Here is a 20,435-nt window from a genome sequence, read left to right on the forward strand (position 1 = left end):
TGTCGTTCGCTCTGAACCCTGTGATGGTCTGCCACAGAGTTTTCAAACACGAAAATGAAGTGGGTGAGTGCTCACGTAAGGAATCGCCTTAACCTGTTTCTGCCCCTCCCCTATATATACTTCCCCAAACCAGAACTTGTGGAGTGGGGGTGGGTTCTGAGGATTTCCACTCTTATGGGTGTTGGGTGCCTCTCTAGATGTTGACACAATTATGACAGCACCATCACGGGGCCCCAAAGTTCTACTTTTTGTGACGTCAGTGTCTGACCCCAAACCCTAAATTTGCAACTACAAGCAGCCTTCAGGCCCAAGAATTAACTTTGTGCATCCTACACACCCATGTGCTCAGGTGACTTCTCCTTGGGTCCTCATGGGCACATTGGACTCAGTGTCTTCCATCTACTGAGTCCCATACTCACACTGCCTGCACCTGGTAACCTCTGCTACCTCCCTGTCCCCCTTCCGGTTCCACACACCGTGGATACTAGTGATGCCTGTGGAGACACCACTCCCATTTCTCCCTTGATCACCAGCCTGTGAAGACCCCAAACTTAGAGCAAGGGCAGCAGCCATCGCCACTTAGCCAGCCTCGTGTTCTGTGCCCTGTCCTGCGAGTGCTGGCTTGCCCAGTCCACTTGCTATACGCCGCATCCTACCTATATTGTACCTGAAGCCCCTTGGGCCCTGGAATCAGCCTGGGACGCTGGGAAGCTGGTCTCGGCGATGGTGGTTCAAGGCTCTGGTGAGGAACCTTCCCACAGATACACGGTATTTAATCTCCAGGGATCATCGAGTGTCAGACAGTGGGTGCTGAAAGAGACCTCTCACACTATCGGCCACAGTGAAGGGATGTGATGTGTGAACCATCAGCTCTGCTTTCCTGATTTAGGGAAGGTGAGACAGACACTTGGAAAGAAAAGGTCTGATTGTAGATGGGTTAAGGTCTCATCCTCATTAGCAGGTAGAGCTGTTCCTGTTGATAGTATGGGCTTCTCATCAACTCACAGGTGTGGTAGAGCTACTTTTTAATATACAGATGTGTGCAGGTGTGCGGAGTCAGGTAAGTACAGATAGGCTTAATGGAGCAGATAGGTAAGGTTCAGATGTGGTATAGATCCAGGTAAGGTACAGTATGCTTGGGTGTGTGGGACAGATAGTATGGGGCAGATGTGCTCAGGCATGTGGTGCACATTCAGATAAGGTACAGGTGTGTGGTACACGTCCTCTCAGTGAGAGTCAAGGGTTTTGGCCAGTAGAAACACCCTGAGGAAGTTTGGGGGTGCTGAATGTGGGGGCAGTTTGGCAGCCTCTGAGGGCTGTGGTGGGGGGAGCCAACTCAGCTCACAAAAATGCCAGAGAGACAGGTGAGCTCTGGGGGTCCAGAGGACCGTGCTGGAGGCCAGGGCTACCTGATGGGTGGTAAGCAAGCCCTCCTGAGCCACCAGGCTGCCCTGGCAGGAGGGCAGGAAAGTAAAGGGCTCCAAATGTAGCCCACAAGTAGTGGCCACACGGGGGCAGTGCATCACGCCTCAGGGGCACCAACCACCTCATTTCTGACCTGCCATCATGGAATTCACAGATGCTTCCCAGAACCAGGGTCAGTGGGGCTCAAAGTGGTGGGGAGGCAACAAGGCCACTAGAAAGTTGTGGAAACACTGGCTGGAAGCTTTTCATTTATCAAGTTGCGCAGCTCATGGTGCATCAGGTCCACTTGGAGTCGGGTGTTTGGGACAAACAAGCACTGCTGGGCAGCTGGCCTGGCCTGGCAAGGTCACCGGGAGGTCAAGCCAGGCAAGCTGCAAAGGCCACAACTGTACCCTGTCCCTGCCCCATTTCCCTCCCTTTGTTCCCCATTACTCCTCCCAGTCCTCCACACCCCACCTTTCCTTCCCCATAACTCCTCCCCAGTCCACCATCCCTAGTTCTCTCTCCTCTGTTTCTAGGCCCTCATCCTCCACCCCCACCCCTGTCTCCCATCCTCAGTCCCAAATCCCCTGTCTGCCCCCTTCCCCCATTCTGCATCCCTGGTCACTGCTCTCAGTCACATGCTATCATGACTCCTTCTTGCCATTTGAACAGTGTATTGACCCAGCTCCTAATCTGACTTGTGGAGAAATGAAAAACCTCAAGACCCCTGGAGTTCTTGTCCAGTTGTTCGTGAAAAGGACCATAGTCCCAGAACAATCAGGACATCTGACCTTGGCCTCTTCTGCAGTCACTTCTGAAGTCACTGTTGCCAGCCGGAAGAGTCCCCTATTCCAGTCTAGATGAGTCTTGCCAAGGAGGAGAGCAGGCGGGGGTCCAGGGGAGGGTGTCATCACCAGGGGCCAGGCTGCCAGAGATGGGGGCTGTTACCCTTCACCTGAGATGGGCAGGTGGAGCAGAGGGCAAATCTTTCTGTTGTGTAGCTGAGTCACTCCCAATGGAGTCCCCACTGGGTCCTCTTGTCCCCTCTGCAAGGTGCCCATGCAGTTGGGCTACTGGGCTGCCCCGGGAGATGGGGACCTGAGAGGCTGGGCAGCGTGTGCCCACCTGGTACCTAGACCTTCACCCTGCCCGACAAATGGGCCTGCTGCTTCTCCAGCACTTGTGCATTGTGGACATACTCATGCATGCGCATGTAAGTGTGAATGCACGTGTGTGTGTGAGTGTACAAGTGCATGTGTATATGAATCTGTGTGCCTAAATATATGAGTGTGTGTGTGCTCATGAGTGTGAATGTGTACCAATGTCTGACCCCATAAATTAGAGGCTCCAGGAAGCCAACCCATGTCTGCCTCTAAGAGTGGGACACTCACACCTTTGGGATGGTATTCTTACCTCTGTGTGTGTGTGTGTTGAAATATATAGAACAAAATTTACCATTTTAACTACTTTTAAGCATTTGTTGGGATTAAGCACATTAACATCACTGTGCAGCTGTTACCTCCATCGTCTGCAGAACTTTTTCATCTTCCCAAAATGGAACACTGCCCCCACAAAACACTAACTCCCCAGCCCTGCCCCCAGCCCTGGCACCTACCATCTGCTTTCTATCTCGGTATTTGAAGACCCTAGGGACCTCACAGAAGTAATAGCACAGTATTTGCCTTCAGTGATTGGCTAATCTCACTCGATAATATCTTCAAAGTTAATCCTTGTTGCAGCATGTGTCAGAATTTCCTTACTTTTAAAGATGGATTAATATTCCATTGTATACATGTACCACATTGTGCTCATCCATTCGTCAGTAGACACTTGGTTTGTTTCCACCTTTTGCCCATTGCGAATAGCTGCTATGAACATGGGTGTGGAAATATACCTTTCATTTTTTTTTGGTTCTATACCCAGAAGTGGTAGGTTATATGGTAATTCTATGTTTAATTTTTTTTAGGAACCTCCATACTGTTTCCCACAGTGACTGCACCATCTTACGTTTCTACCACCAGTGCATGGCCTTCCAACTTCTCCACTTTAAAAAAAAAAAAGCCATTCTAATGGCTGTGAAGCATTATCTCATTGTGGTTTGATTTCCATTCTCCTAATGATCCGTGATGTTGAGCATCTTTCCATGTGCCTGTTGGCCATTTACATGTCCTCTTTGGAGAGAGGTCTAGTCAAGTCCTTGGTCCATTTTTTAATTGGCTGTCTTTTTACCTTTGAGTTGTAGGAGCTCTGTATAGATTCTGGATGTTAATCCCTTATCAGATGTATGATTTGCAAGTACGTTCTCCTATGATAGGTTGTGTTTTCATTCTATCGTTAGTGTCCTTTGTACACAAAAGTTTTAAATTTCTATGTACTTTTTTCCTTCTTTCCTGTGTTTCGGGTGTCATTCTGTAAGATAGCAATGCCGAATCAATGTCATGAAGCTTCCCCACTATGTTTCCTTCTAAGAGTTTTATCTTTTATGTTTAGATTTTTGATGCATTTTGAGTTCATATTTGCATTTGGTGTGAGGTAAGGGTCCAACTTCACTCTCTGCTTATGGAGACCCTGTTGTCCCAGCACCATTTCTTGGAAAAACTGTTCTTTTCCTATTGCATGCTCTAGCACCCTTATCAGATGTCACTGACCGCACATGCGAGGGTTTATTTCTGGGCTCTCTATTTTGATCCATTGGTCTGTCCCTTTTTTTTTTGTAGATAGGAAAGTAGAGACCCAGGGAGGACCCATAATTTGGCTGAGGTTATATGATCAACAGTGGTTGGGCTGGGGTTCTGACCCTGCCCTGTTCGCACTGGGAGGTGGGGAATGCAGAGGGCACATCCTTCCGGCCAGCTCTTTCCACCAGATGACACGCAGGCCAGCAGGGGTGTTTTAAATAGGTCACGCTAGCTTCCCGCAATGCAGGAATATTTTAGGATGGCCAAGTTCCTCTTGATGTTGCCTCAACAATGCAAAGAACCAGAGCGGGAAACAAAGCTTCAGCCTCTGATGACATCAGGAGACACCTGTCCCCAAATCCCCAGAAGGACAATTCAGGGGAGAAGGGAGAAGGTGACAGTCCCTGCAGAACCTGGGAAGGCTCAGAAGGGTAGTGGTAGCTAAGGGTAGGGCAAGGAGGGGCTGAGGGAGTCCTAGGGTCTTCCTGCAGGACAAGCCCCCCACCCCAGGTGAGAGACCTGAGAAACCACCATCCTGAGAGCATGCCCTGCGATACCAGGCAGTAAGCCCACCACTCAGATGGCCTATGCAGCGCTGCCCTCCCATATGAAGCCTGGCAGAGTTCACCTGACATGTGTAAAAGGCACCTTAGGGACCAGAAGGAGTGTTTATAGAGTCCTACAGTCTTCAGCCAGCATCTCAGATGACTGAAGACACCGCATCCATTAAAAAATGAACCAATCCTATAAGAAATAATACAGAATGAGAATTAGCCCTGGCTGGTGTGGCTCACTGGACTGAGTGCTGGCCTGTGAACCAAAGGGTCACGGGTTCAATTCTCAGTCAGGACACATGTCTGGGTTGTGGGCTAGGTCCTCAGTAGGGGGCGTGTGAGAGGAAACCACGCGTTGATGTTTCCCCCTCTCCTTCTCTTCCCCTCTCTCTAAAAAACAACATCTAGTAGGAAAAAAATGAAAGAACAGAGAAGAGTATAGGGAAGAAAGTTTCAAAACAAAAGCAGAGAGATAATTTTCCAGAACAGGTGAGACTTGGTTTGGAAGGAAGGGTGCACTGGTGTCCAGCACTGTGCATGGACAAGGTTGCCTTGAGGACCATAGGGGACAAGGAGGCCCTAACCCTCCTGTGAGGCTGGCTCAGGCCCACATGAGGCTCAGGGACAGGATGGCTGCAGCAGCAGCAGCCAATGTCAGGCATGTGGAGGGAAAGTTTCCACCTTCAATTCTGTCCTGGTCTAGCCGTCCCCCAGCTGTGCGAGTGGACATCAGGAAGTTTTCTTCCTCCATTCCTTGAGCCCTTACAGGCTGTGCTCCAGCAAAAGTGAGTAAACCAGGAGGAAGGCCTGGGGTTCCAGAAATGAAAACAACATAGAGACAGGCCAAGGGGAGCGGGGAGCGTGGGCAGCAGCCTGGAGGGAGCTGGCCCTGTGTGTGTGGGATCGAGAGGGTCTGACCCTCTGAACCCTGCAGAAGGCTCCTGGACAGAATTTACGGAGCTGCCGGAGGATGTGGAGGACAACAGCAGGTACAGAGAAAGCCAGGCCAATGACTCTTCGTTCGGTTGGGAGCGGCAGTTGTGCAAGAAAGGAAATAAAACAGTAAATATGTCAGGAAATTTAGTAAGTTGTCCCTCCCTTCCTCCCCCTCCTCTCCACCTCTCTCCTATCTCTTTTCCTCCCCCTCCCTTTCTCTCCCTCCGTCCCCCCTCTCTCCCACCTTTCCTCTCCCTCCCTCTCCCCCTATGGGCTAAAGAGCTGTAGCAGGGTACAAGGTGAATAAAAGTTTCTGCACTGTCCGCCACCTTAAACCCAAATAAATGTCAGGTGGTAACGGGCATATGGGTGGCCTCTTCTACAATAAAAGGGGACCTCTAAGCTGAAGGAGAAGTACAGGCCGCAATATGCCTGGAAGAGCATTCCAGTCACAGGGAACAGCACCCGCAAACCCTGAAGGGTTTTGACTATGCCCTCTTCCAAGTGTGGGTTCCCCATCCCCCACTTCCTTGGAAGTAGGGTGCTATCCTGCACCCCAGGAGTGGCTTTCCTGCTAGGCACCCTGTGCTGGGGGAGACCCTGATCATCTGTTTCAGGTGGGGAATCTGTCCTGGTTCCCTGCTAGCAGGGGGTCTTCAAAGGATGGTTACCTGGTGGGAGCCAGAGACACACCTTTGAGATGCATCAGCTGGCAGAGATTGGGCTCCATGGGGCTTCAGGGCCACCAGAGGCTGGGCTGTTGGCACCAGGGTGGGAGTACTAGGAGGTGGAGGTGAGTGGCAGGGTCAGACCAGCCTACTCCCTGAGGGTATTTCACCCCCTCACCTTCTAGACTCATTTGCCAGTTGGCCACAACCAGTGTCTTTGGTGTTCAGGAACAACCCCTAAATTGTATGTCATTGACTCAAATGTCCCTGGGTCAGTGGAGCTCCTGGCCTCCCAGAATGGTCATCTGCTGAGCCGTCCTGCTCCTCCCTGCACTTCTGTCTTGGGCCCTCCTGAGGATGGAGAGTCTGGGCAGGTACCTGGAGCCCCAGGTGCTGCAGGTCCATGCTTTGAGTGGTCACAGCTCATGTGGCTAACTGTCACATCCCCAGGCTCTCACTTGGGAGGGCGCCACCTGAGATGCAGACATTTAGGAGAGAGCACAGCACCTGGGGGTTTCCTCTTTCTCTAGCACCCATTCCCGTTACTCTGGGAGGACAGCTGACCCAGGAACGAGAAACTCCTCCCCGGCTGGTGGCAGCTGGAGGACTCAGGCCCACAGAGCTGGTTTGTAGTGGGGGGTCCTGACCGTGGAGAGAGAGAGAGAAGGGGCATCTACTAGGAGGTTCCGAGGAGAAGGCTGCTACTGGGGGGGTGTCTAGCTGCATGTGGACCCTTGTGGCGGGAGTAGGGGCAGGGTAGTCACAATGAGGAAGTTATACGACACTACTGGATACGCACTGCAAACTGTCGTGTGCGCACAGCACCTGTGTGAACAGGAAGCTGCCAGAGGGAAGATGTGCCTGCTGAGCCCCTCAGGAACACCAGCTCGGATACAGCAGGGCGGGAGCCACTTCATTCTGGTGGGGTGCCCAGAGGCTCCCAGAAAGGGTGCTCCCCTGGGAGGGCTACAAGGGAGGCGGCCTTTCTGGGCAGGGTCATCTGTTTCTGCTCAGTCCCACTGACTGCCTGAGGCTCTGCTTTGAGAACCAACACAGCGGGTGGCTGAGGCGAGTGGCCTGTGTTCATCCAGGACAGTATGAGGGAAGGAGGGGGAGGTGGACACTGGTTTTCTTTGGCACCTTGGGCTGCCCAGCTTCATCTGTCTGGCTGCAGCCAGTTCCCTGATGGGAAGGAGGGGGCAGGTGGATGTGACTGGTGCCTGGACAAAAAGTAGGGGGTCCCCTGAGATGCAGGGGAAGTGTCAGCTCTTACTGCAAAGCTCCGGTTCCTCGGGGTGGGTGGTCACACAGGTGTTTCTGCCCACATTCCTAGGTCCAAGGGTCCCACCATAGGCCTGCACTGCCCATGGCTGACCCAGGTCACCACTGCCTCTCCAAGAGGGGTCCCCCAGCATCGTACATGTGCTCACTCATTTTCTTTAACAAAAGAAAAAACTACCAAAAACATCCAAAGCAGCACATGGTTCTTGCAAAAGGAATTATAGAAATTTAAAAAGTATAAAGAAGAAACTAAAGCTCACCTGTAACCTTGGAATTATCCGATCAATGTGTCTGTTTATAATGCACTTTACAAAAATTAGATCAAGTCACAACTACTGATTTTTAACTACTTAAAACACGGAGCACTATAGCTGCACATTGTTGCATGTCAAAAAATAACATAAAACCACTTACTCAGCCAACAGTTTCAGCCCCTGCTCTGCAGCAGGCGCCAGGCCCTGGAGAGAGGCATGTGGAACGGTCCTGGTGAGCCTGCCTGTTGGACCCAACTCGCGCTGTGAGGTCCGGGGTGCGCACACTGTGAAAAACATCACGGAGAGAAGGGTGGCGGTGGGCTTCCATTTGGCGTTCCCTTGAGGACAGAGGAACAAGAGGCTGACCCTGTGAGTAGCAGGAGAAGAGCATTTTCTTGAAGGGACAGCAAGAGCAAAGGTCCCGAGGCACATTGCTCATTCAGAGGGCATCAGTGAAGCCAGGGGAGAAGGGGTTAGGGGTTTCTGGGGGGAGCAGCATTTTTCTCAGAGCCCAGGAAGAGGGCTGGACTTTGGCTGTGGGCAGGAGGGTCACAGAAGCCCCTACAGGACCAGCTGCAGTGATCCGACATCGGTCTGTTGGGCTTGGATGAGGAAGGTGGTGGGTGCTGAGATGCCGCCTCCTGGAACGACCGAGGGACTGGACTAAGGAGAGAACAGAGGCTGGGTGACCCTGTGGTGGCCCGGTGAGGACAGTGGCGCCAGAGTGGGCTGAGGTCTCTGGGGTCCCTCAGACGTTGGGCAGAGACCTCAGGATGTGAGGCCAGGCTCTGGGAGTGTTCTGGGAGTCCAGGACAGGACACAGGTCCGCGTGGGGGTGGGGAGGTTGTGAAAGTCAGATCTTCAGCGGGACAGAAGAGGGGAGGAGGCCTGAGGATCGCAGAGTGGAAGAGAGGAGGAGTAGGAAGCATGCCCGAGGGGTTGGCAGGTACCCACCGCTGGAGGCCCAGGAAGAAGAGGTGAGGGGTAGGAGCGTGCGCTCGCCGCTCGAGTTCCCAATGCCCACAGCGTGCGGGTTAGCAGAGCAGGGCATCTATGTCATGCGCACCCACCTGGTGGCACCCGAAATACCCAGGGTTGGGACATCGCAGGAATGAAGCTGCGGTTGCAGTGAAGTTCAGGGTCAAGGGTATATATGTATTACCGGACATATATACCTTTTGCCGTTTGTAAAACCTTTTGATTATGGCAACAACCCGTAGAAGCTGGCGGGGCCGGACACATTACCTCCTGTTACCTCTTCGGTTGGTTGGGGACCGCCAGGGCCCCTGGCTAGGGACCCTGGGGCTTTACCTTTGCATCTCGAGCAGGTGTGTTCTCTAGCTACTCGGGCGCAGGTGGAGGGGCGCGTGGCTGAAGGCGAGGAACCGAGGATGTGAGGAGAGCACTGGGGCCTCGAGAGGCGCAGGGCACCACCCACCCGGGAGCGGACAGTTCCCTGTGGAGGCCGCGGGGACAGAGGAATGCAGGGCGCGACCTGGCAGAGGCGCACTCAGACCGGGAGGATCAGAGGACCCGATGGGATGCACTCGCGCGCGCGCGCCCCCTGCTGCCTCCCGGTCCTCGGCTCCGGGGCGGGGCAGAGCGGGCTCGCGTGCCGGGGTGGGGCCGTCCGCCGCAGCCGCCGGCTGGTCCCCGAGATGCGGGAACCCGCAGCCGCTCTGCCACAGCTCCTGGCCCTGGCGGGCTTTCCCCACGGGTGCGCCTGAGCCTCCCAGCCGAGCGGCCCCGGTAAGTGCCCTGGGCGGGCTCCTCGGCCCCGCTGCGCGATGTAGACGCTCTTGGGGAGCCTTCCTCCTACAGGTCCTACCCCATCCTCCGTTAGATTACCCTCCTCCCACCCCATCCCCACGTCTCAAGGCCCTGGGGTCCAACGGGCAGCTTCTCACGTAAAAAATAAAAATGGAACTTTTGAGGAAAGCCGGTCCACTTCCACTGCTCATGGTCCACTTCCATGGCTCACGATCCTTCAATCCCCCACCCCATAGCCTCAGTCCTCGTCGTCCCCCATCCCTCCTCCCCCCCAAGCAGTGAGTTGAAGCTCATGCTTGTGACCCACCCGCGCTGGGGGAGTTGGTCTAATTGCCCTCAGTCTTAGCTCAGTTTCTTTAAGAAATGTTTTGGGCAGATGCTGGTGAGAGGCTTTGAACCCACGTCCTGAGCTTTCACCAGGGCAGCTAGGGGTGGCAAAGGCCAGGCTGGGGGCTTCCAGAGCCCGTGTGGCACAGCCTGGCCCCTGGTACAGCTCAGCCCCTGCTTCCTGGCAGGGGGTACCAGGCCTAATTCCCGCACTTGGGAAAGGCGGAAGGGCCCATGTTCCAGGAATTCGCTCGGTTGCAGTACTTGCACCAAGAAAGTTTTCCCCCTTGAAGTCTTGTTTCAAGTTGCTGAAAATCATAGGTTGTGGATTCTTCCTGACTGGCACAGACCCTCAGGGCCCTGCCCACCCTGATGTTGTCCCAGTGACCCCTGTTGGGAGGGACAGGTACTGGTCAGGGTCAGAGGTCAGAGGCTTGGGCAGTTCAGCCTTTGGGTCCCTCCTGCTTCCTGGTTGGTTCCGAGAGCTGGGGCTGGAGACACTGTATTTGCCCCCCTGGAAGCCATCAGGCAGGCCTGCAGTTGTTAGTGTCCCCTTTGGGGGCATGGGGTGGGGGGAGATGACTTCTGTTGGACCAGCCACAGGCTCTGGGTGTCTGTCCCCAGGCTCTGGGTGCTCTGGGTGCTTTGGATCTCTCCATGAAGGGCACTCTCCAGTGGGCTCTGAGAGAGGCAGGCCCTTAAGCCTGCCTGGTTTCTGCCCTGTGTCCATCTGCCACTGGGGCCTCAGGCCTGGGTAGGAGCCTGTCAGTTATGGGGGAGGAGGAGACCTGGTGGTAATGTGCGGGCAATCCCCACAGGTGCTGCCCTGACATGGGGGCTCTGCCATCTCCTGCAGTCCTCCTGAGGTGGCTGGAAGTCACCCTATTTTATGGAGGACAAGTTTGAGGCACTAACTGGCAGAGTTTGGACACAGACTGTGTGCGGTTTCTCTCTGGGTTTGGCCCCAGAGTGGCGTGTGCCCTGTGGAAAGAGGGTGGGGGGCACTGTTGGGTGGGAAGGATTTTTGTTTGTGTTTTGCTTACACGTATCTTCTAAAATGGAGTTATTCCTTTTACCTCTTATACGTGAAAAGTTCAGATTTCTCTGAGATGTAGTCAGCCTAGAGCTTGGTGGGGGCGGGAGGCCCACAAGCCACCTGGTCGGGCTCAGTGCACCTGTTGCTGGTCTGTGTGGTGCCCAGCCCCCACGCACCCCCACCCCAGCTCTGTCTATGGCTGCAGGAGGACCCTGGCCCTGGGCGGATGCAGGCTGCAAGGAGCCTAGTGGCCCCCTTAGGCAGAAAAGGAAGGTGGTCCTGGGCTGGGCCCTGCATCCCTCCTCAGATGGACATTTCTGTGGGGAGGTTAGTTTAGGCCAAGGAGGCTTCACGCTTTTTAGGAGAATACACCAGTATTTAGTAGAGCAGAGAAACTCCTGCAGAGCACTCATCCCTGTATTTATGACTGCGAGGTTAGAAACTCTGCACAGATCGCACTCCGTGCTGTTATGCAGCAGGGACTGTGGCTAGGGAGGATGGTGGGGGCATTGACCGTGGCTTCCACACTCCCCAGTGGAGAGGTACCTGGGGATGCTTTTCTGCTCTTGGTGCTTTTTGCCATACCTGCATTTTTAGGGCCCTTGGAGCACTGAGCTGGAGACACTGAAAGAGACTGTGGCTTTGTGCAGGGGCAGGTAGTGTGTGGGTTGGGGAGGGGGCCGCACGTGGGGAGCCTGGATCCTTCTTAGCTCCTGCTGTGGGGAAGAGGGTTTTGGATGGAGAGGGAGGGTGTCAGTTCCGAGGAATGTTTGGGGCAGATGCTGGTGGGAGGCTTTGAACCCATGTCCTGAGCTTTCACCAGGGCGTCTGGTGGAGACAACTGGTCCCCTCCTCATCTTCCCAGTCATGCCTGCCCTGAGGCTCAGGCTGATTTGGGAAGTATTGGTGCTGGGGACAATGTCTCCTGGTGCTGGGATCTTTTGGGACTGGTGCAGGTCAGCTGTCCCTGCCATATTTGACTTCAAGGGGTAGCTGGGTGGGTTACTGAGTGGTTGGCCTGTCTCGGGGTTCAGGAAAACCTTCCTGGCCTATTCTCCCCAAGGCTGGAAATGGGCCTGGGTGCGGCTCAGGACTCTCCTGATTGAACTGAAAGGTCTTGCAGCTCAGATGGGAGGGTCTTGCATATTGGCATCTAGCCACCAAGGGTAGGACCTGGCTTCTTGGAGAAGTGTGGGCAAGAAGGCCCTGGCACTGGGTGCGGCTGAGAAGGCTGGGCCTTCTGCAGAATCCATCTACCTGTTCCTGCTCCAGCCTATGGCCACCTGGACCCTCTCCCCACTCACAAAACCCAACCCATGCTCAAAGCTCCCTGTCCCCTACAGCACCATTGCCCTCCACTTAATCCGTGCTTTTGACCTCCAGCCCCTGCTGCCCCACTACCCTCCACCCCCTTCATGCAGAGCTCCCTGCAGGCATTGCCCTCGTTGCCATACCCTTTCTATCTCACCAATCTGCAAACTTTATTTATATTTGCATGTACATTTGTGCTGTACCTTCTTAAAAATCTCCACCCAAGGATACATTTAATGATTTTAGAGAGAAAGGAAGGAGAGGGAGAGAGAGAGACATCTGTGTGAGAGAGAAACATTGATAGGTTGCCTCCCATACATGCCTGGACTGGGGATTGCACCTGAAAACCTAGGTATGTGCCCTGACCAGGAATCGAACCCACAACTTTTTGGTGCATGGGATGACATTCCAGGCATGTAGGCCATGTGGCCAGGCTGTATGTTTTTTATTGAGGTAAAATTCACATCACATAACAGTAACCATTTAAAAGTATATACGGTTCAGTGGCATTTATTTTGTATATTGCCAGAGTAGGGCGGCTACCACCTCTGTCTAATTCCAAAATATTTTCTTCACCCCAAAGGGAAGCTCTGGACCCATTAGCGGTCACTCCCCATTTTCCCTCCAGCCCCTGGCAACCATGAATCTACTTTCTGTCTCTACGGACTTGCCTGCTCCGGACATTTCATGTCATAGAGTCAACGTGTGCCCTTTCATGGCTGCCTACTTTCACGTAGCGCCATGTGTTCCAGGTCCGTCCCTGTCGGAGCATCATGAACATGAACCTGGCTTCTGTGGCCACGTAAGAGCCCACTGTGTGGAGAGTGCCCGTCTTGCTCATCCATCCACCAGATGATGCACGTTTGAGTTGCTTCCCCTTTCCAGCTCCCGTGAGGTGTGGCCGTGAGCATTTGTGTGCCAGGTTTTCCTTGAACGTGTTTTCAGTTCTCTTGGGCATCCACCTAGGAGTGGGGTTGCTGGGTCATATGGTAACTCTGTGTTCAGCTCTTTGAGGAAATACCACGCTGCTTTGCACAGCTGCTCACAGAGCACAGGGGTGCGGTTTCTCTGCAGCCTCACCAAGACCTGTTACTTTCCATTTATTTTGTTACAGCCATCCCCAGGGGTGTGACGTGGTATCTCAGAGAGGTTTCGGTTTACGTTTCTCCAGTGACTAATAGTATTCAGCATCTTTTCATGTGTTTGCTGTCTCTTTCTATATTTTCTTTGGAAAAATATCCATTCGAGTTGTTTGCCCATTTTTAAATTGGGTTGTTTGTCTTTGTCTTTTTGTTGTTGAGTTGTAGGAGCTCTTTGTGTAGTGTGGGACTGATCCTTATCAGCTGCATGGTTGGTAAATATTTTCTCCCATTCGGTGCGTTGTCTTTTCACTTGTTTTTGATAGTGTTCCTTAAAGCACAAGTTTTAATTTGGATGACGTCTAACTTGTCTATTTTTTTGTCTTACTTGTGCTTTTGGCAACATTTCTAAGACTCCATTGCCAAATTTAAGGTCATGAAGATATATCTTTACATTTTCTTTGAGAGTTTTGTAGTTTAATTTTTACACTTTGGTCTTTTAACTAATGTTGGTTAAGTTTTTCCATATGGTGTGAGGTAGGGATCCAACTTCATTCTCTGGCCTGTGGGTATCAGCTGTCCCGGCATTTTCCGTTAGAGGCTGCCCTTCCCCCACCGAATGGCCTGGGCACTCTTGTTAAAAATCAATTGACCACAGTGTGCCTATTCTTCTGGTCCTTTTTCTCTCTTTTTAATGCTTTAAAATTATTATGGGTATTTTCAAATCTTTTGCCCAAAAGGAAACAGTTTGATCATTCATCAGCCAGCACAGGTGGTCAGCTCTCCGCATGGGCCAGTCCAGTTCCAGTTAGACCCCACTGTGCTCCCGGCGGTGGAAGCAAATCCCTGACATATCATTTCTTTTGTATGTGTTTTAGTATTCACCTCTAAGATATGTGCACTTTAAAAGATTAGCTTTTTATGTATAATAGCTTTTTAACTTAATGTTTTGTGTGACGTGAGAGACTTAAATGTAAAGAAGGATAAGCTACAACAGTGGAGTCACTGCACAGGTGAAAAGGCGACCCTGAAGGGTTCTTGAGGGCTGAGCAGGTCCCAGCACACTGGGACGTGGAGGGCCCTCCCCAAACCTGGGTTCAGGCCTCCTTGGAGAAGTTATTGTTAAGTGCCCTGGTTGGTGAAGTTCAGAGTCCAGCCTCCGGCAGCAGTGAGCAGAAACAAACAGAAACATTGGAAGCCCTGGAGCCCGAGGCCCCTCACTCCTACAGTTCCCTCCAGTGCCTGTATTGGCAGTGACGCATTGTGTTAACTTCAAAGAAGAGACGCTGGAGGGGTCCAGCGCACGAGTGAATGTGGAGCCTTGGGACAGTACCGTTCCACGGCTGCGTGAGGAGGGTGGGAACCTTACCCCAGCGGGTACTTCCCGCCTGGCCTTTGTGCTGTCCTTGCCATCCCCTTGACGTCTACATGTTATAAACCCCGTGGTACATGGGGTATTGTCGTTGTTTTGGAACCGTTGATTATCTTTTGAAGACATTTAATAGCAAGAACAAATGCGTACTTTGTGTTCCATGTACCATCTGGTATCGGTTTCCTTTCGCCGGGAGACACCCTTTCAGATTTCTTCTAGTGTGGGTCAGCAGGAAGTGAATTCTTTCAGCTTTCGTATGTCTGAAAAAGTCCTTATTTCACCTTCATTTTTGAAAGGTATTCTCGCAGGGTGTGGAATCCTAGGTCTCAGTGTTTTTTCCCCTCCATGCTTTTTGGCCACTGCCCCACTGTCTTCCTGCGCACGTGTTCCTGAGGAGGCATCTGCTGCCATTCTCACCTTTGGTGCTCAGCCTGCTGACTGTTTCCTCTGGGGACCGTTAAATTATTCTATTTACCGCTGGTTATGAGCGTTCGATTGTGATGTGCCAGGGTGCATTTTTTTTCACGTTTTCTTTTGTACTTGGGGGTTATTGACCTTCTGGAATTTGTAAGTTTATAGTTTTCATTAAATTTGGAAAAGTTTCTGCTACTATTTCTTAATTCCACCCCCCCCATGCCTCCTTTACTTCCCTATTCTTTAGGGCCCCAGTTATACCTCCTAAAATCCCTGAGTATTTCTCTTTTTTTGGCGCTACTGTCAATGGTACTGGTTTCTAAAAATCTGTACTCAGATGGTTCATTGCTGGCCTGCAGAAATGCAATGTGCTTTCGTGTGTTATTCTCACCCCAAGACCCTGCTGAGCCCAGGTATTGGTCATCCAAGGTTTGTCTCAGCAAAGTTGTTGGGATGTGCGAACATGTGCCCGTCATCGTGGAGTATGTCTCTTCCTTTCCCAGCGGCATGCCATGTCTTTTTGTCACCTTCTTGTCCTGACCCGTGCACACGTGACAGGTTTGATGGAGCTGGGGGTGGAGGGTGGCCTGGCCTGGGTCTGTCTCAGGGGCGGGACGCGGCCTTTCGCCGTGGGGTGCGGTGTTGGCTGCAGCCTCTGTTGTAGATACCCTCCCTCGGGTGAATTGAGTTCATGACCTATTCTTAGTTTGATGAGAATTATTTATGATTATGAATGATTTGAATTTTTTTCAAAAGCTTTTTTGCATCTTCTGAGATGATCGTATGTATTTTTCTGTAGTTAATTGATGTAGTGAACTACACTGATGAATGTTTGGATGTTGAAGCAACCTTGAATTCTTTGGCTAAATCTCACTTGTAGTGTACTGTCCTCTCTCTATATTGCTGGATTCTACTTGCTAATATCTAATCGAGGATTGTGTGCCTATGTTTGTGAGGGATAATGGTCTGTAGCTTTTTCTTCTTGAAATCACTTTACTTTTTGGTATCAGAATAATGCTGAGCTTATAAACGGATTGGCATCTTTAAATTTTATTTTCAATGTTCTGCCAGAGGCTGTAGAGAATTGGTATTTGTTTATCCCTTAACTTGGGAGAATTTGCCAGTGGAAGTCATAGATGTTGGAGTTGGAATAGACAGAGGACTGAACAGGTTACCTACTTTTTTCTCGAGTGAGTTTTGGTAGTTCGCGTCTTTCAAGGAATCCGTCCATTTTACCTAAATTGTTGAATTTGTGGGGATAGTACCTGTCTTGGTCACCTTGGGCCACCATAACAAAATAGAGCAGACTGGGCAGCTTCAGTGATGGAAATTTGGTTTTCATAGTTCCGAAGGCTGGGAGTCCCCGATCAGGGTGCCAGCTGATCTGGGTTCCAGTGAGAGCCTCCTCTGGGCTTGCAGGTGGCCACCCACACGTGGTGAGGAGGGAGCTCTTTTTCGTCTCACCAGGGCGACAGTTCTGTTGGGTCAGGGCTCCACCTTTATGACCCTGTTTAACCTTAATTTCCTCCTGAAAGGCACTGTCTCCAGTACAGTCCAGTGGAGGGTTAGGGCTTCAACACAGGAATTTTCAGGGGATAGAACTAAGCCTCTAGCAGCATTCTCTTATTTCCCTTCTAGTGCATGTGGGGTCTGTAGTGATGCCCCTTTTGATAATGGTAATTCATGTCTCTCTGTGTCTTGATCAGCCTGGCTAGAGATTGATCAACTTTGTTGATCTTTTCAAAGAACCAGCTTTTGGCTTGTGTGATTTTTTTCTATTTTTCTGTTTAAGTGCCGTTTATTTTTTCCTCTATTATTTCCGTCTTTTTGCTTGATCTGGATTTCTTGTCTCCTAGATATTGAAAGTAGAAACTCAGCTTGCTTACTGAGACCTTTCTTCTGCTATCAACGTTTAATGCGATCGGCTCCCATCAAAGTGCTGCTCAGGATACGCTGTATTTTCATTTTTCCTTCAGTCCAAAAGACTTTTAAATTTCTTTGGGACTTTCTCTTTGACCCATGGCTATTTAGAAATGGGTTACTTTCCAGATATTTGGACATTTTAAATTACCTTTGTAGTTTTTAATACCATAGTTGTCAGCAAACGTACTTTATATAATTTCTATTCTTTTAAATTCATTTTAATTCCCAGAATATAGTCTGTCTTGGCAAACGTGCTGTGTCCAAAGGGCGTGTGCTCCGCCTTCGCTGGGGTGAGTGCCCTGTCAGTCCCTGTCGGCCCACGGCTGCCGTCGTTTGGATGCTCTGGGTCCTTCGGAGCTTGCTTGCTTGTTCTGTTGATCACGGAGGGAGCAGTGTTGAAGTCTCTAACGAATTATCTTGTGCTTTATCAGCTTTTGCTTTGAGTATTTTGTTGTTGTTGTTAGGTGCATACACATTTAGGATTGCTATATCTTGTCAGAAAACTGAACCTTGTGTCGTTATGTGATAACCCTTTTTGTCACTGGTGATCCCTTTGTGAGATCTACTTTGTCTGATACTGATACAGCTATGGTAGCCTCTTTTGATTACTGTCTGCATGGTGTGTCTTTTTCCATCCATTTACTTTACTTTACCGGCTTACATCTTTATAGTCAAAGTGTGCTTCTTGTATTTAAAGTGGGTCCATGACACGTTTCCGATATTGTCACGGCGCTTTCCGCACAGGTTGGAAGCTGTGTTTTCCAGTCTGCCTCGTCTTCCAGGTTGCACATGTGTGAGGCTCCTGACCTCCTCTCCATGCCTGTTGGCCCAGAACGTGGCACTGAGTGGTTACTGCGCACTCATCTGCAGGGTGTGAGAGGCCTCAGGCATCCTCACTGCACAGAAACCTGAAGTGGTGGGCGAGCTGACCAGCCTCAGGACACAGGTAGTGGACTGCCTCTTGGGGGCCACTGCTCAGATTCAGGCACCCGTGTCCAGCTGTGCTGATGGAGGCTGGCGGGTTGGGTCAGCTGGGCTTGGTGCAGCTGTGAGTTAGTGGCCAGCATGGAAGCCCCACACTGTGGACTCAAGTGAGAGATTTACACAGAAAAGAGGAAGCCTATTTATTGGCTTAGAAGTTCAGGGCCGTCGGTGGGGGGGATGGGAAGAGGAAGAAGACCCACCACAAGGGCCACTGAGACAGGACACCCAGTCCCAGGGCTGCACGGAGCTCTGACACTGTGTCTCAGCTGTGTGTGTTCTGCTTGGGGCACCATGTGGAACATCTTCTGTGTTGTGGTGGTAGCCCAAGTGTGTTTGTCTACTGCAAGCTTTTCGAGCCAGGCACAAGGGCACCAGGCTGTGCACTGTAGGGGTGTGGTGTCGCCAGTCCTCAGGCCAGGCTGGGGGTCCATGATGCTGCCCGTTGAAGGGGGGATGCTGACCGGGGGTACACTGAGTGAGACGAGGTATGAGGAGTGCCGGCTTGTGCTGGAGTAGGTCATCTTGCTTGACTGTCAACAGAGGAGTGGGACCCCAGTAGTGGGGGCAGGACAGTGTGGTGCCTCAATCCAGGCACAGGGACCTCGGCTGCCTTTGGTGGCTTGGGGAGTCATGCAGGCACTGGGGCCACGTTGACGTGACTAACCTGATGCTCCTTTTTTTAGGGCCAAAGACGATGATCCCGCCAGGGGAGTGCATGTATGCGGGGAGGAAAAGAAGGAAGCCCATCCAGAAACAGTAAAGTATCACCTTTTTTTTTGCTGATTGTGACTGATGAAGGGGGAAGTGTTTGTGTTTTCATTGGCAAAAGTGAATTTTAGTAACGCAGTGAAGGAGGAAAAGGCTTTGGTTACGTCTCCCCAGGGAACAGAGGGCCTTGCAAGGCCTGGCTGCTGGTGTGCACACTGGATCCCATGGTGGGGGACCCAGCTGCCCTTCTCCAGGGGTGATGTGGGAGAACCTGCTTTGGCTGCTCTCCTGACTTTGATGGAAGGTGAGGTGAGGGCCCAGTGATGCTTGTTTGGCTGGAAGCCCACATGGAGGGCTGTGATGTCACCCCTATCTGTGGCGGCCACCTGACCCTTCTCTGCCCATCCTTGGTGAGGACGTACCCAGCACTCCTTTGGGAGCTTCACCATGGAAGAAAGGAGACCATGGAGGAGGGGGGCTCATCCTCCCCACCTGGGGGCGCCCTGAGCTCCATGGCTCCAGCCCTCCATCACCTCTGGAACGTATTGCCATTGCTCACAGTCCCTCTACCTGTCATGGCTGGCCCAGGGGAGCTCTGGGCCACTGAGGTGTGAGGTCTGCAGTAGCTGCAGGAATAATGGGGTTTAGGGGATGCCCTGCAGGGCAGTCAGCAGCGAGGCCACTTCTGGCTCCTCCAACAGGGGTCCTGCAGGTGTCCCTCATTGGCTGGGGCTCCGTGTATGTGTAATACAGCTCCGTGTTTAGTAAAGCTGTGTGTGAGAGAAAGAGAGATAACTGTGTGTGTTTAATACAGCTATGTGTGTAACAGCTGTGTGTAATACTGCTGTGTGTGAGTGTGTAACACAGCTGTGTGTATTACTGCTGTGTGTAATACTGAGTGGATGCTGGTGGGAGGCATCCACTCAGCATTATGTGTCTGCCTTGCCCGCGTCCAGGTGCACGCAGCTGCACTCTTCAGCCGCCTCCCCTGCAGACCCCGCTGTGCCTGTGTTCCCGGCACCCACCCACCTAAGGCCAGCAGGCTATATTAATTGCAAGAAGGTAAATCAAGGCCCAGACCCAACGAGCACACGCATGCCTAAACTGGGATTGCTCAGTCAACGATGTGGGTGTCTGTGATGTTGGCAGGTCGCTGAACTGCTGCTCGGCATTGGAGATGTGTCTGTCCCCTGCCGGGCATAGTGCAGACCGTGGTAATCTGTGTGCTTTTATCACAAGGGAGGTTTGGAGCCATTGTGTTTCCTTCTTTCTGAACTGTCTGTGTTGATAACTTTTGCTCATTTTTCTATTCAGTTGTTAATGTTTTTGTGCTTCTTGATCCTTAGGAATGTGTCCACGTAGGGAGACTAATTCTTGAGTGTGTTTCAAATACTTTTCTCCTGTTTCCTTTTTTTAATCCTCACCTGAGAATACTTTTTCATTGCTTTTAGAGAGAGGGGAAGGGGAGGAGAGAGAGACAGAGAGACCTTAGTGTGAGAAAGAACATTGATTGGTTGCCTTCTCGTATGCATCCCAATAAAGGCACAAACCTGGTATGTGCCCTGACCAAGAACTGAACCTACAGCCTTTCAGTTGATGGGATAATGCTCGAAACAACTGAGCCACACTGGCCAGGGCTCCCCAGTTTTAATTTATTTATGGTGTTCTTTGTCATGCAGAAAAACTTAATTTTTATCAAGGTGAATTTATTCATCTTTTATTTTGTGGCTAAT

At 51.5% G+C, this 20,435-nt stretch overlaps 1 protein-coding gene across 1 annotated transcript in view; it reads left to right on the top strand.

Moving 5' to 3' along the window:
* Positions 1–9,459: 9,459 nt before the first annotated feature.
* The window catches only part of AHRR (aryl hydrocarbon receptor repressor), an 83,857-nt gene continuing 72,881 nt past the window's right edge, over positions 9,460–20,435 (top strand). The window contains exons 1-2 of the mRNA XM_037062924.1: positions 9,460–9,527; positions 18,678–18,750. Coding sequence (XP_036918819.1) covers positions 18,689–18,750 — 62 coding nt within the window. The 5' untranslated portion in view covers positions 9,460–9,527; positions 18,678–18,688. The remainder of the gene's footprint in view (positions 9,528–18,677; positions 18,751–20,435) is intronic.

The sequence above is a fragment of the Sturnira hondurensis genome, unplaced genomic scaffold (assembly GCF_014824575.4).
Source record: "Sturnira hondurensis isolate 20B ecotype Veracruz unplaced genomic scaffold, ASM1482457v3 Scaffold0014384, whole genome shotgun sequence".
NCBI lineage: Eukaryota > Metazoa > Chordata > Mammalia > Chiroptera > Phyllostomidae > Sturnira > Sturnira hondurensis.